Raw genomic sequence first — 17,147 nt, 5'->3', positions numbered from 1 at the left:
ACAGGAGTAAGCTTCAGCTTCTGTACTTAAGTGCTACAATATCCTTTGTGTGACCATGTCTTTTGCAGAAATCCACGGGGCCAAGACATAACCACATTGCTGTCTGCTCTTTCCACAATTTCCTTGATGTGACCCAGGAAAGAAATGGACCCTCACCTCCCAGGTATCACAAGCAGGGCCTGATATCAGGCTGGTGCCATTTTCTAGCACATAATGCTTTTGGCAAACAGGGGTGAGGAATCTTGTTCATGGCAGATGGGCTTCTGAAGAGCCCTGGAAAAACCCTTGGACTGAAGAAGAGATATTTTCTGAGAGACACAAGAAATTCTCAGTCCTTTGATGATACCAGTCAATCACCACAATGGTCATTAAATAGAGAATGTAAGTGTGGAGACTTAAGTGCTCAGCTTTTTTTTATGGCCTCCAAACACCATCCATCCAGCACATTCTCACCTCTTTTTTCTGCAAGCATTCCCAGTTGCTAGCTGGCCTGTTGTGCACTGTCAGGGATTGCAAGCCATTGAAGTCATTTTAGAAGTGGGACGTGACATATTTGTTGGGCAAAAGAGTCATTTGCCACCATCTTTCCCTTTTAAATGGCATTCATAAAGCCATGCAGACAGGAAAGTCTGGTAAGACACTCATTTAGAGCCACCTCCCAGAAGTGGTCAGAAAAGTAGAGGGGACATTTAGCTATAGAACACAGGTTTACGAAGTACACGCACCACATTGTATGTGTTCAGCCCTGGTGCATCAAAGCCAGGAGATAAACCCTTGCGATCAAATGGATAAAAGTTAAAGAGCTGCCCATTTTGGGTCTCCAGTGAGATGGAGGCAGAACCCAGGTGCAGAACACATGGGAACTCCTTGTCAAAAACAACTTGGAAAACACGATCTTCCAGGTGGTGGAGTTTGATTGTCCGGTACTTTTCAGGAATCAGCTCTTCTACGTGAGGCCCAAATTGCTGCATGACCAGCACCCCACCAGGTCCAACTTTGATCTCATAGAAAGTCAGGTTGGAATAGGTATAGTAGCCAACATAAGGGCCTGGACTTGGAGGAGGAATCAAGCTTTTCTGTGCCTCTCTGAATGCAGTCTCCATGGCAGGAATAAGATACTCGTATATCTGAGTCACAATATCTCCACCCTGTGGCCTGGGCCCTGCCATCAGCACAATGAAGCTCAGGCGGAGCTTGGGGATAAGAGAGAAGGTAGCTGAATAACCGTCGAGGTCTCCATCCTTCCTAATGACATCATATCCCAATTGCTCATTAATCTCCCAGGGTGTGCCAGTCTTGTTAGCAAAGTATTCAGTAGAGCACTTAAACAGAGGGGTCAGCATCGTCTTCACTGTGTCAGGCTCTAGGAGGCGACGGTGGTAGGTACCTAAGAAGACCATTGCCAGCTTAGCAAGGTCGGCAGCTGTGGAGTACATCTGGCCAGAAGGCCTGTACCAGCCAAGGTCATAGAGAGGGGCCGGCTGCCGGCTGCCGTAGAAACCCACAGCCATCTGGGAGCGGATCGGTGGCGTGATGTCAAAGCCAGTGTCCTCCATGCCCAAGCGGTCCAGGATGTTGTCCGAGATCCAGCGCTGGTATTGCCCCTCAGCTGCATGGTCAGCTAGCACGTGTGCCATCAGTGAGAAAGCCAAATTGCTGTAGTGGCATCTGAAAAGGAAGAGCAATATATCTGGATCAGCCTTACCTCAGTGATGGAATGTGGGTATGACTATGCCAAAAGAGTTGCTATGTCTTTCTTCTCTGGGGAAAATTCTCATTTTATCAGATGACATGCTAAAGGAAAGGAGAGGTGAAGGAGGGACAGAGAAAAACTGAATGTTGTTGCCTTGATGTGTTGTTATGTCAAGAAAGAGAAATTTCTTACGGGAGCATCAGCAGAGCTATTTAACCAGTATGTACCAAAAGAGAGCCGGACATGGAAAACGAGAAAAAAAACCAAAACCACCTTTATGCAAAAACCTATATATTTGCATATCCTGACTTACTGTTTATAATTGTTCACCAAAGAATATATCCATTCTTTTTAAGAGCAGAATTGCAAGTTACAGGTGCTTACCTTAAAGGTCTCAAAATCCCAGGTAAGCCTCTTTGGAGATTTAACATGGTATAATCACTTAAGCACCTAAGCTACCTTAAGATGGTAAAAGCACTTAAAAATCTACAAAGCAGCATCCAGCAATGTTGAGTCATTAAAGACACCTGAGTGCTTCAGTCTTTAATATCCATAAAGTGATTTAAGTCTTTAGACTTGAATGAAGTTTAATGACATGAAGACTTGAATGGGTAATTTTTTTCAAACGCATTCAAAATTCATGATGCCTTCAACGTTCCTTGTTTGTTTGTGTTTTTTTTTTTACTTGTATGAAGCCACACACCTCACTGAGGCCTATTTAGATCATAAATTTGGTACCACTTCAACAACTTCCAGCTCATCAAGCTGAATAAAAGCATGATGAGTGTATATATATTTTGACCCCAAGAATGCATACATTCTGGATTTAAAATTTTATATCTGAAATGGAGCTGAATTTCAACATACCCGGAAAAATATGTTAAAATTTCTATATCAATGAATGGGAATTTCTTTTAGGAAGAAGGATCTGTTTGCTGTGAAGTATATCTGGGAACAGGGAGACAGAGTTAAAACTATCAACATGTCAAGTAATAAGGGGTTGAGAGACTATGAGTGGATGTCCTTATGTATCTTAATGGTAAGCATAATATGAATACCAAAGAAGATGATGGTATTAAGGTCTTAAAATCCTTTATGGAACGTCTATTGTAACAACCTGTATGACATGGGACAGAACTAATACAAGGTTGCCATGATTGAGCCATTGAATTCTCTAAGCTTGCAGACTTCAAGTCATGGTGAATCCGCAGCAACACTAGGCAAATTATTTCAGAATGTAATTCTATCCTCTAAAAATTTTGCAGACTTAGAAAGTTTTTCCCAGTTAGTCTGGATCCTTTCCCTCACCTGCTGTCTGTTGGATCTCGTTCATATTTCTGAGTGTTTGCAACTCAGGTAACAGACTTTTAACAGGCTATATAAATTGTAACAAACATTAATAGAACTTACAGAAAATTTAGAGACATGCAAATATCTACAGACATAGCATGATTTTAAGTGAAATCTATGATGGTTTAAACCATTTAAATTGACATGCCTTTCCACTTTTGAAAATCTGCATCCTTCACAATTTAAGGCTCATTAGACCTAATTATAGCAGTTTAATTTGCCTTATCTAGGCTTCTCACTTAGACTCTATACACATTAAAAAAACCCCTCCAACAGGCACTCTTTCCAGCCTAAGACAGGTATTTGGGTAGATGGCTGAAGCTCCCTTTAGGAATGGCTGTCTTTTTATCCATTGGCCATAGAGGCTGCAAGGTGGGGCTAATATCAGTGGAGAACACAAACCCAGACCAAAAGCTCGTAAGTGAATATATGTGACCTGGTTCCAGGATCAGCAACCAAGACATCATCTTTCAGGAGAGCTAGAGCATCTTGTGTATTGCCCTTCCACAGCAGGCTGGTAGATCGCAGCCTCCTGGGCAGACCTGCACCATGAAGAAAAGAAGTTAACAGTTTGAGACAAATCATGGTACAGGAAACTTTGAGTCTGGTAAAGAGTGAGCAAAAGGCAAGATTCAATGGCAAGATGGAAACAACAAGGATGTACACATGTGCTTTATACACGTAGCAAATGTGCTGCAAGGACCTGTTTGTATGGGACTGCAGGACACAGTATTCAAGTCATGGACCACTGAATCTGAGTAATGGAACTCCTACCCCAGCACCAGCTCTGGGTTTCTACATTTCAGTAAAAATGCTTTGATGAATGTTTAAAAATACCCTGTATCCCCAAGTGTATTTTGGAAGAGAAGGGCATATTGGGTGTTGGGGAAATCCCTGTCCATATTTCCATGTGACTGTATTCCCTTGACTACAAAGGTGTGTAGCAGGCCCTTTAAACATATTTTTGTTCTTTACAACTTGCTACAGAGGGCTTGAACTTTCTGAACCATTCCAGGCTTGGCCTAAAGTATTTTTAGCTTTTACTTTTTCAGCTTTAGCAACATTTATTCAGGGTTTCTGAATGTAGAAGAAATGAAGTTCTTTTCACTTTTAATTTCACAACACTGAACATGGATTCCCTAAAAACCTTTGGCCAGGACTTTTTAAAATGCCACAGCTCCTTTGCATAGGATCTACAGGTCACCAAGTCCAGAACTTGGATTACATCTGGAATGAAATCCGCATTGCAGTTTACAGCTGACTTTGATTTAGAGGTTGGGAGGAAATCAGGAAGGTTACATGACAGAAAAATGACTTGCAATAGTCTGCTCAGTGAGCATGTGTTTAATCATGGCAGAGCTGAATGAGGCCCTATTCTTTTGTAGCAGCAACACCTGTTTTTCTCAGTTGACCTGACCTTGGGATTTGAACTGGAATGAGAACACTTTTTCTGCTTCTGGTCTGTGGTTATTTGTGCAGCTGAATGACGAGATAAGAGATGCACTGAGCACCTTCAAGTACACAATGGGCTCCTTCATTTCCTACTTGCCACAATGGCAGCAAAGAAAACGTTGCACCACTGGGAGAGTTCAACCAGTGCCATGACAACAGTGCAATGTCTCTCTTGAGGTTCATTAGAAATGATAAACCAGACAATATGTGAACATAACAGAAAATCCACAGTCATTGATTTATATCTCATGCGCTGCTAATTGATGTGACAAGCATGCTGTTAATAATTTACAATAGCATCTCATGCTGTCATTCATATATATTTGAAAATCATAGTCTTAACAAGCTGGAGCTTCCCTCTAGCAATGTACCCATCAAGTGCTGAGGAGAAAAATCTTTGGAGTTACTTTTCTAGTATGCAATATAGAAAAGTCCAGATAATGAGGATATATTATAGATCAGTTTCCACTGGAAGACTTTAGATGAAAAACACTTTACAATATGTCATGCAGTGGCTTTGATCTTGATGCAGAACCTATTCCTTTTTGGTTTTTGACAGACAGGAAATGTAACATGTGACCTCAACATTCATTTGATTTTCAGTTGCGATTTTGAAACTGCTTTTCCTTCTACTAAATTGTCAGGGTCCAAGCTGATTGGTGTGCCCTGCTGGTGTGGTCTGGGAAATTTGGGCCACATTCTAAAAAAAAAGAAAAAAAAGGACATAGGAACGTAAAAGAAGCTAAGAAGGAGGACAAATCCAGCACAGTGATGGAAGCAATGGAATGGCTGCACATTACAAGCAATGCTATGACCAGGTACATTTTATGCTTCCTCCAAGTAATTCTAGGGCATACCTCACACCTCACTAGGTGACAGGAAACTGCAGCAGGACTGGGAGATGTAGCTCCAGCACAGACTGCTCCTGCAAGGAGCAGCCACACCAGCTTCAGGTGCTCCTGAGAGTCAGAGGGGAACAGGCAGAGCTGGTGCCCATGAGGACCTCATCAGGCTGGCTAGAGCAAGCCCTTGTCTACAGGGAGAGGGGCTGTGCAGCATTGTGCACACATCTTTCTTTCTGCCTCCTGCTGCCACTGGCCACTTTGGGTTGGTTGGTTGTTTCTAGATTTTAGTTACATCATTCCTTTTGGGGGAACATTTGTCTTGATACTAGCTTGCTTCAGGTGATGCTGTACCCTGTCCTGCGGTACTGCAATTTGCCTATAAGCTATTTTGATCTTAGGTCCTAATTTTAGGGCATTTACTGCAATCCGGAATAATGCAGGTGCTACAGAGTTTAATCAAAATGCCACATGAAGTATCAGCACAGTCTCTTTGGCCATTAAATTCTGGAATCTCTGAGTCAAGTATTAGCATCTTTATTTCTGAGAAAGGTTAAAGCTCTCCTGAGTCCTGTGAGCTCCTTCTACCTTAATGTAAGAGTTTCCCAATTATGAAGGTAACAGTAGATTAATAGTCTTCTGACAGCAAGTACAAAGCTATTAATAGCTCAGGAATCCCAGATCAGGAGCCACACTGACAGCTAAATTTAGCTCAGTGCTCAAGGTCTATCTGTTCAAAGCAAAGAGGTTTGGTGCCACTTTGACCCTCAACTCTACATCTCAGAAAAATGAAAGCACTCCGGGCTGAAGTACAAAAACCTGTTATGCAATTGGAGCCTGATTTCAGGTCATGCTACTGTGTTAAAAAAAATATATATTCACCTTGCACAGGAAAAAACAATTCCCCACCCCACAGTGCAGCTTGGGCCCCTTCCTAGCAGGTGGCCTGGACAAGAGTTTCCTCTTAGCACTTCATGAAGCTGCTGATGGCTTGCCTCCAAGGGTCCTGCCTGACCTCTGGGAAGTGCAAAGGTGCAGGGTCCATACTGGGAAATGGCCTCAACAGCAACCTTTTCTATCCCTGGCGTATGGTCTGTTCTCTCTGTGGTCTCTTTCAGGTGGCATAATGGTGGGCAGAGGGCAAGCAGGTAGCAGTGTTGTCTCACCTGAGAGCTGGCTGGCCATTCTGCGCAAGGTAACAGGTGATGGCTTAAGTGGCATTGAGCCTTTTTCCAAAAAAATCAGCCCATCTGCTGTGTATCTCTGTTCTGATTCCTTGAGCCTTCCCAGAGGATTCTTAATAACAAAGTTCTGGGCATAACGTTCCAATGGGTCATCAAGAGACGTGACTTTTCCTTCCTCCCACATCTTGTACAACATAATGGTGGGAAAGATCTTGGAGACACTGGCAATTCTGTCAAGGAACAAACATTTATAGAAATTAAGCATTAAGAAAACCATGAATCAAGAGGATTGATGGTCAGTACATGAGATCACCCAACTGACCCACTGCCTGTAGCTTTACATGCAACACCTTTGCTAATTCAGAACAGAATGGCTAAAATGCAGGTAAGAAGCTTGAATTAATGTCTTTAACTCTGGTCTTTATGGACTGCAACATAACCTTCAGTAGTATCTCCCCAATAGTGCAGTGGGCTACAGAACTTTTTCTGTTCACTTAGTATTCATAAGATGACATATTTTGTAAATTATTGCTTAGTAAGTACCATAAGAAGTTGCAAGTAGTTTATTGGAATTTTAAGGAAAAATGCCATAAAATTTTACATTTCATATTCAGTGTTGATATTTGGGTAGCTTCAGAACACAGTAAAATTCACAAAAGGTCTTCTGGAATAGGACTCTGGTTATATTTTGTTGGTTTTTGGCAACAGGGCCATGATTAAGAGGGATGGCTGGGGTCATCTGTATTGTACTGCTCGAGGTGAAATTCTTGGACTGGTGCAAGATGGCCTAGAGTGAAAGCATTTGCCAAGAATGTTTTCATTAATCAGAAATGAAAGTCAGAGGTTCAAAGATGATCAGATATTGTCATAGTTCCAACCATAAACAATATCTACTGGTAATAAATCTTTTTCAGGGGATCCTCTGTGGTGCAATTGGTTACTGTGTTTGGCTGTTAACTGAAAGGTTGGTGCTTCAAGCCCAACCAGGGACACATTCCCCTTTCCTTGCCAATGGCAGGGGGGTTGGAACTAGATGACCTTTAAGGTCCCTTCCGGCCCAAACCATTCTATGATTCTGGAAGAAATGAGGTCATCTGTGCAGGGATTTTACCATGATACACAGGGGGGAAAAAATGGTAGTCACAGCTGCTGAAACTTTCCAAAATTGTTTATGCTGAGGACAACATTTGATAGTCAGAGTGCAGCCCAGATGTTTTATATATAGCACAGTTATAAATCACTGAGAACAGAACTTTAAAGGAAGTGAACACTTCCTTTGTATTTGTTTTTATTTTTTAACTCACACTAAGAGCTTGATTTTATCTTCATCTAAAAAATAATGGTGAATATGACTTTGACTTCACTGGGAGAATGAATAAGCGTACAGGTCTACTGTATGTGTTCAGTAGATACTCTTCCCAAACACTATTTTTGCTACACTGAACTTTTTTTTTTTTTTTTTTTAATTCTATGGCACTGTCTCCTCACTGCTCACAAAACCTGTGCTAGTTCTCAGTCTTCAGATCTGTGCCCTAGGCCTCCTCAAAGCATGGAGACATTCCTATGTAAGGAGTAGTATGTTTTCAGGTTCTTCAGGATGGTCACTGCTATTCCAATTTAAAAGATTGTCAGATCAAATTAAAAAAAAAAAAATCCAAAGTAAACAATTCGGTAACCCACAAGCATATGATAATTTATGGACTAGCTGAAGGATTGTCTCACAAAGTTTCAGCGTAACCCAGAAGCAGTTTCTGCAGTGGACCCGAGCCAGTAGAAGATGTGGTTTGTGACAGTGGCTCTATTCCTAGATATCAGATCTCCATATGTGTATCTCCTATTTCCCTAGCTCTCATGCCTGCAATACATCTGTCTCACCTGTAAATAGTGTACTCATTGGGCACCACTGAGGAAGGGTCCGAACCATTCTTCTTTCCGAAGTTGCCTGTCCAGAGCACAGTGTCGTTGTAGATAACAATGGCAGACATGGCAGGGAGACCAGAGCTATGAATCTTTTGACGCAGCATCATATCTACCTGGAGAATGATGGGAAATTATGAATTTCCAAATGAAGAGTTTTGTAATGCATCTAGTCTGTAACAGGTGGTAGAAGATGCAGACCATCAGCCCTCCTTACTTCCAAGCACTCGAGAGTGATTTTTTTCAAATGTGTTTTGGCAAAAGAAAATATTTTGACTATACTGTTCCTTTGAATTGCTTATGCTGAATTATCCAGTATCTATCTTTCAGTCTATATATCCACCATGTAGAAGAATGTGGTGCTTATCTTTCTAATACCTATGATGCTTATATGATTAAAAACAAATGCTAAAACCTAAGAATTGTAATTTCTTCCTTTTTAAATTGTACTGTGCACATCTGTTATTTGCACTAGTATTTTAGGTTCAAAGATGTATGAGAAAAAGATCCAGACTTTTCAAATATCCCATGACACTTTTCACGCCATGAAACATGCTAGAGCTATGACTGTGTTTAAACAGCAATCTGAGAAACTGCACTGAGCAACTAGAGGGCTGTGATTGCTCTTTGCTCCCTCTTGTGCTAGGATTGTGTAGACCTAATGTTCTGGTTTCAGCTGGGATAGAGTTAATTGTCTTCCTAGGAGCTGGTATAGTGCTATGTTTTTGAGTTCGGTATGAGAAGAATGTTGATAACACGCTGATGTTTTCAGTTGTTGCTAAGTAATGCTTAGTCTAAAGTCAAGGATTTTTGAGCTTCTCATGCCCAGTCAGCAAGAAGGCTGGAGGGGCACAGGAGGTTGGGAGGGGACACAGCCAGGGCAGCTGACCCAAAGTGGCCAACAGGGTATTCCATACCATGTGATGTCATGTCCAGTATATAAACTGGGGGGAGTGGGGATGGGGGGATCACTGCTCGGAAACTAACTGAGCATTGGTGGGCAGGTGCATTGCATTGTGCATCACTTGTATATTCCAATTCTTTTATTATTACTATTGTCATTTTATTATTGTTATCATTATTAGTTTCTTCTTTTCTGTTCTATTAAACTGTTCTTATCTCAACCCACAAGTTTTACTTTTTTTTTTTTTTTTTCCCTGATTCTCTCCCCCTTCCCACTGGGTGGGGGCAGAGTGAGTGAGAGGCTGCATGGTGCTTAGTTGCTGGCTGGGGTTAAACCACGACACCTAATCAGCCAGCTGTGCTCCACTCACCTCTTGCAAGCAGAATGCATTGGTCTTGCTCTTTTATGATTTTTTCAAAACTGTGTCATCATCATGCATAAGTTATCTTTTGCACAGAAAGTTTCTGACATAAGAAATGGCTTTCCAAGACCAGCATCTGAGACAAGAAAGGCCAACATGAGTCATGTCCTCAGGACCTCTTCACTGGATGTACTGGTGATGTGCACTGACAGCCAGCAGTGGAAACATCCAAACACCCAACTTGGGCCAAGTCCTTCTGTAGAGGTTCTTTGCCCTCCCCTCCCCTTGTGCCTGTGGCCCATCTAGTATGGTTAGGTACATCAGCACCTCCAGAGAACAGACTGGTCTTATGTCAGCAAGCATGGTCCTCCTTAGAGTTTTCTCAGTCTGGCATGTAGACCTGCCTGGACCTGCAAAAAGTTGATGAAAATATGTGATGCTTTTCTAGACTTGAGTGTCATTGAATCCAATACTCAGTGTTTGGATTTGGCCACTAGCAAGACTATTCTGAGGAAAATGTAGGCCTTTCTGATAAGGAAAAGTATTTACCTTTGGAAAAGAAATGTTTCCTTAAGCCTCATGCATGACTGAATATCACTCTCCTGTTTCAAGCTGTCATGGGCTAGGAAAAAGTCTTCCCCTGTGTGCATCTGGTCCCTGGCCTGGCACAGGATAGTAGTTTGTCTCAGGTAGTGCAGGATCTTTAGTGTGGGTTTGAGTGTCCACAGACTTAGGCAGAACCTGAGGGCAACTGAAGATACACTTTTGAGGTGCTAGTGCCTAAGCCCCCTTCAAATACCTATGTCTTCCTATGCATCTAGTGTTTAGGTTCTCTGTGCCTTATTCCATCTGCAAAATGAGAATAGTTTCACTAGCCTACTTTGAAGAAGTGCTTGGATACTTCATTTCTGAGGAGCATAAAGAGGAGAGGTTACATGACGGCTGGACACCCAATGTTCTGCACATTCCCCCACCTCTCTGACTAATCCTAATTGAATAATAAAATGCTTCTCTACAGTAACCCTAGAGACAGTGGCAGAGACTTCATAAATGTGAATGTGAAGTGATAGCAATTGAAATTCTGCCTAGGTAAAGTGATGTGCATGCTGGAAAACAACCCTAACTTCACAAAACATACTCACAGATGGGCATTGAGCTGGTCATTAACACTTAGAAACAAGATCTAGGGGCTATGATGGATGCTCCTATGTAAACATTTGCTCAGTGACTCATGGCAGAAAAAAAGGTAAATCAAATATGAGGATTAGAGAAATAACATAAAATAAAACAGAAAACACCATTTTATCACTGTATAAATCCCTGATCCACTTGCACCTTGAATACTGTATACAGTACTGATTTCCCACATCTACACAAGAGCATGCTAGAGCTGGAAAAGATTCAAAGAAGGTTAAAAAGAATGATCAGAGCTGTGGGACACCTTCTGTTATGACTAATTAAGCTATTCCTGAGAAAGATACAAATGAGACAGTTTATTATATTATAAGAGTCTACAAAATCAGGAGTGTCCTGTCAGAGCATGGCTGTCCTTATGGTCCCTACAGTCAAGGCAACGCTGCAGTATTTTCTCATTGCAAATAGAGCCTACCAGAATTTCAGACAGTGCTAAAATTTCAGAGACAGTATATCATACTGAGGAAAAGCATGTCTCTCTTTCATTCAGATGCAGGTCCCCTCTTCCTCTTCCCCTTCCCCTCCATTCCCTTCCTTGAAGTTACCTACAAGTAACTTTTTAATTTTTAAATGGTGGCATGGGGAAAGCCAGCAGAACAATAAAATAAGGAATTGACAGTTACTGATGAATAGGAACTAGTTACATGAGTCACCTACTTTCCAGGACATGAGGGCTGCCTAAGAGCAAACAAGATGCCAAAAGCCATCATTTTGTGCTGATGTATGCTCACCAGACCTTCTGATGGACCTTCTTCATCATGGCTTACCCTTTGGATAACTGCTTATTGACCTGTTCTGCTGTATGTTCAGTGAAAGAGTTTTATATACCCATTTCTAGATTCACATGTTCTCCACCTCCTTGATTCCCCACCTCCTTCCCCAGAGATGCTCAGGGGCAAAATACATATTCTCCCCTTTACACTTTCAGAAAAGTAGTCATGACCACTGTCTCCCTCTGTTCCTCTCTCCTCACAGACCTTCTCCAACGCATCCTTCAGAATGGGGATTGGGTGGTCCAGCTGTACTGGTTCAGGATAGCGGGGGCACATCTGCACAGCTTCTGATCTCACTTCCCTCACAGATGGACCTGGAAAACATTTCAATGATAGCATATGTGACTTCAATAGACACACTAACAAGCTTTAACCTCATCCAGAAGTCAGCACTAGCTTCCTTGCTTGTGTTTTCCAAAGCTGAAGGAAACTTCTGGACAGGAAAGAGACAATCTTGAATTGTTTCTAACTCACATAAACAGGACTTGAAGAGGGCACTGTGCTCTGTTATTGCTTATTCCAACATGGGATGGACACAGGATGGGCAGGAGCTGCAATAGGCTTCAACTGACTGCAACCTGGAAGAATAAGGAACTGGGAGTACAGAAGACTCTGTAGGGTACCTGACAGTGGGTTTAGACCCTATGAAAGTGCCCTGCCCATGTCTAGGAGAAAGTCTGAGTTTGGGTTCAGGAGGACAGAGCTGTCCCATGCATATTGTAACCTCAGAAAATGGATGTAGAAGTGAATCGTGAGTGCCACCTGAAATCTTAACACTGTAACAAGAGTTGATAGGCTGTATACCTAGTATATTAGCTGTCTTCTGAATTAGCTGTATCCTGCATATGCCAGAGACATATCTTAAATTTTTGTGGCAGGCAAAGATCTTTAAACTCAGTAAGAGATAGGAACTCTCTTACTTGGAGGCACTATTTTCCCAGGTGATCCCAAGGTGTTCATAAACACAGCTCCTCTGCTCTGTAAGCTGTAAACACAATATTTATCTTTTCGCTTACCAACTGAGCATAAGACATTAGAAATAGAGATGAGAAGAGAAATGGCACTATGAAAACTTTGAGATGAATGGTGATGGATACACAAGAGCCTACAGGCAGCCTCTGATACTCTGTGGTAAAAATGTAGGGTCCGAAATCTTTTCAGACATTGGTCTATGAAGTACCTCTGGCACCTTCACTGTGGATTTTATGTCACCTTTGGGCTCTGATCCAGTTACACTGTATATATTGCATCTCTGCACAGACAGTGCCTTCAGTCTATGTGTTGAGTTTTCTATAATCAACTTAAAGGAATTCTGGTGTTAATTGGGGGCTTGAGCTAGTTCAAAGATCTAGGATTAGGGGAATAGAAGAAAACCCATACGCTGAAGCACATGGTAAGGTGTAAACCAAAACCCATTCTAAACTGCAATGACTTTTATGACAGGATGCTAAAGAAAAAGATAGAGAATGTAAAATAAAATGTCTCCTTGGTATATCAATTAACATAGGTTAGCGCCAGAAGTAATGGAGCTTCCCTGGACACCAGCAGTGTTACATGGTACTCCATCAACCCAATGTTCATCTCCTCTGTGTCCTTGCACCAGCTCGGAGGAGGCAAATTTGTGTGCTGTTTGGGGAAATGCTCTTTGGGGAAAAATGTCCACACAGGCAGAGAGGCGTTTATTGGTCTCACAAATTTCTGTGCCAACCTATGACCAAACTTAAAGATAACTACTCACTGGGCTCCGCCTTGGGGAGGCTGTACTGCCACAGAAAGCAGCCTGTCATTGCAACAGACAACAGGAAGAAGAAGATGGCCAACACATGAATCCACTTCACCTCCATAACAATGAGCTTGAGGAGGCTTCGGCTGCTGGATGCCTGCTGTAAACAGAAAAGATATGATCTCAGAGAGAGAGAAACTGCCTTTCATGCATATCAGCTAGGCGAAAGAGGCACACTACACCAGGGAATAAAGCTACTGCAGGGACATGGACTAATTCCAATACTATTGTGGCACCAGAGCTGGGCATACCAGCCCACATTGAAATAACTGGAACCAGAGATGACTTCTTGTCTTCCAATGAGGTTTGTAAGACGTTACTCTCCTTACCTTGTTGGCCTTGTTGGTTCTTGTGGAAGAACACCATCTACTCTTTTTGCCTTTTCCCCTGTCTGCAGGTGAACCTCATGAGCCCAGGCTAGCAGGATTCTCTGTTACAGCTCTCATTTCCTCCCTTCTCAACCATCATGACTTATTCCTGGATATCTTTCCAACCTCTTTTTTCCAGAGTCCAGCATCTGTTCATGGCAGCCACCAGTCAGATCATCTGAGCAGATCCAACTTTTATAGATGAATGATGGAATTTTTTTTTACCCTTCCATTTTGTGCATGTAATTCCCATTATGTTGTGTACCATCTGTAAGCCTGGCATTTACAGATGCCATGTTTTGGAAAACTGGCTAATATTTTGGGTTTGTGCAGCTCTTACATCACTGGAGACCATCCAGGTTGGTGATACTACCATATAAATGTTGAAGAAAAACAAGGAATGGATGATAAATGATTAGGTGCCTAAGCATGAGCTGTGCTCTTTCACTGACTATAGGAGGTCAATAGGGTACTTTCGAAAGTTTGGCAATTAATGTTATAAAACATATGGCCTGCCATTTGCATGCAATATGGTCCACATTCCAAAGCTGTTTCAGATTGTCTGGACTCACGTGTAGAATAGACAGACTAAAATACTCCCTTTAGATTTCCACATGGCCCTTTTTTTCTTTTTTGAGATACAGGATAGGTCATGCAAAAGCTTCTGCAAGTCAACTGAGCCTTGTCACTCACAACTAGGGAACCTGCAGAGCTACTTCCAGATTTGCACATGGCTCTGTGGCTCTGTAAGGATCCAATTGGGGAATCTAGCCCCTGCTGGAATTCTTGGTTGAAATTCCACTTTCTGTACAATAACAGAAATACGTCACAATTATTTCTGAGGTCCTTTAGCCTGTTCAGGCATCCCCACATAAATTTCTGAAGGCAGCTTACTTCAGGTTATTCCATAACATGATTTAAAATTCAAGAATGGCTTAAGACCACACAGGTGCCTGCAGACCCACTCAGAGCTAAGCCTGCCAGAACACACATGCAGTCCATACTCCAGCCTAAGTGACATGTGTTCCTAAATAGGGGAATGCCATTTTGACACAAAACCCAGGTTGGTTTAGATACACCAGCCACATACAGTGCCTTAGTAGGCTGGAGATCATATCCATACAAGGAGAAGCCTGTGTACTGAGATCTCTTTAATCACCCCCACGCTGGCAGGTTTCAGTTTCTGTAGAAGGATGTTGCCTAGAGCTGCAATGAGATGCTGTTTTCCTGCAGCAAGGAGTGGGATAGGGTCCTCTTTGCCCTGGAGTAGTCAAAGGGTGACTTTATTGGATTTAGTCCCATCATAATAAGATGACTTCCCCACCAACCTGCAATTCCTCTGACCATTTTTCTGCCTCTTTCCTTGCTTCACTGAGAAACCCTGATTCCTGGGTCCCTAAAAGCAGGGTGAAAGGAAAAGATTTTCTGGTATATGCCTCATCTGTTGAACTCCAGGCTCCCTAGATCGCTAACCAAGGACTCAAAGATACCAACACTGAACTCCCAACCTTTAGTCCAAACTGCCCTTTACCTCTTGTGGATGATGAGTGCCCTGAATGTCTCTTTCATTAGTGGCAATGCAGTGAAACTGTGGCAATGCTACAAAACTAGAGGCATGGATCTCTCTTTTATTGATGGGGCACCAAATATGCAAAAGTGTGAGGAATATTCATCACCCCGAGGAGATGCTCTACCCTCTAAGCTAGCTTTCAGGAAAAATACCACTCTTTCACTGTACCTGGGAGACTGTCAGACAAACAGATGGATAGATACCTACAAACAGACTCCTCACACTTCCCACTCCAGGACCTGTCTGGTCTTACCTCCCCTTCTGCTGGTTTCTCCATCTCACATACATTACTTGGTGACCATCACTGCTAACAGCATAAGCACAGCAAAGCAGGGGGAGGAAAGCTACCACGCACTTAGACACATGCAAATGAATGCAAACACATACAGGAACAAGTGCACACAGCTTCTCATGGCTAGGTTAGCTGTATGCTATGTTTTTATACCTGAGCTTTGAAAAAATTAGGATGGGGGGCAAAGAAATGGGGATTTCACATAGACCACCCACGTACGCTGTCCTGCCCCGCCATGCTCATCTAGGCAGACTATCACAGACACTGAGCCACTCAGTCAGAGGCACACCGCGGCACTGGTTAGGGAGAGCCAGAAAGAGCCCCAGTCCCCTGCACATACCATCGCCAGAAGCCGTCTCAGTCCCAGAGGCTGCTGTCAGGCATCCCAGCGCGTGCGTGCCGTAACAAAACCACACCGACCGATCTCAGCCCCAGTCGGGGGGGAGCAGAGCACCTTGCCATGCTCCTAAATGCAGTTGTGTATCATGGGCAGCTCTGCTCAGTTGCTCCGGCTGAAGTGGCCGTTTTTAGCTCCCTGACAGTCCAGGGTTTCCCTGTCCATTTGACCCATTCAGACACCCCAGAAAGTGCTGCTGACCTCCCCTGAGCAAAGAGATTAAGCCACAGGGACAGAATGGCATTTGTGCTCAGGAAAGTGCCTGAGAGATTGAATGTTAATTCTTCCTAATGCTTCTCTGCCATGTGTGTGAATCACAGCTGAAACCATGAGGGCTTCACAATCTATTTATAGCAGCTTCATCTCCTTCTGACATCTGAACAGGAGGCGATTAACTCATGAGATGGACAGCCCCTGTGTGCCTCCAGCCGGCCATCCCTGGGTGGGCTTGGGAGGGGGCAGGCTGGGCTGTTTGCGGGAGGGGGAGGTGGGGCAGCTTAAAGCCAGGAGCTCAGGCACTCTCTGGGCTTAATCCTGAACAGCCTCCTGGAGTTCCCCCACAGCGATAGGCAAGGGAGTCATTCCCAGCTAATAGGCTCACTAGACATAAATAGAGCTGGTATTTTCTTTCCCCTTAGCTGCTGGGGACTCTGAAGGATGGTGGAAGGTTGTGATTTGCATGAGGTGAGCCTTACCTGCAGCTGTAACCCATCCATGGCTGCTCAGAAGTTTCTTCTCATCCCCTGTGCTGCCTGTCTCCACAAACAAAAGGCTCATAAAACCCTGTGATGAAGAGAAACAAAAAGTTAATGAAGGAGAAAAATGGAGTCAGAGCAAGGAGGGAAGCCCAGAGTAAAAAAGTCCAGCTCAGATAAGCAGACTGGCAGGGAGGGACTGGTTTTGGATAGGGAGATGTAACCACATAAGGAAAGTAACAGCTTCTCTCTCTCTACCTCTGGCTTGGCAGCACCTTGTGTTTACTGCAAGGGCTGGTCCCAAGCTCTGGGACTTGCGAGGGCCCAAAGCCATCCTCACCCCACCTCCCAAACACGAGGAACTGGAGCTTT

The 17,147-nt window shown here is 43.1% G+C and overlaps 1 protein-coding gene across 1 annotated transcript; it reads right to left on the bottom strand.

Moving 5' to 3' along the window:
* Positions 1–689: 689 nt before the first annotated feature.
* Positions 690–16,820, bottom strand: LACTBL1 (lactamase beta like 1). The gene is given in 7 exon segments (XM_075029252.1): positions 690–1,668; positions 3,480–3,585; positions 6,504–6,751; positions 8,397–8,554; positions 11,875–11,984; positions 13,409–13,553; positions 16,776–16,820. Coding segments are annotated over 7 exon segments (1,791 nt in total).
* Positions 16,821–17,147: the final 327 nt, after the last annotated feature.

Source organism: Buteo buteo, chromosome 5 (genome assembly GCF_964188355.1).
Source record: "Buteo buteo chromosome 5, bButBut1.hap1.1, whole genome shotgun sequence".
NCBI classification, from domain to species: Eukaryota; Metazoa; Chordata; class Aves; order Accipitriformes; family Accipitridae; genus Buteo; species Buteo buteo.
Note: the sequence above shows the minus strand (reverse complement) of the source record. Positions and strands in the feature narration are given on the sequence as shown.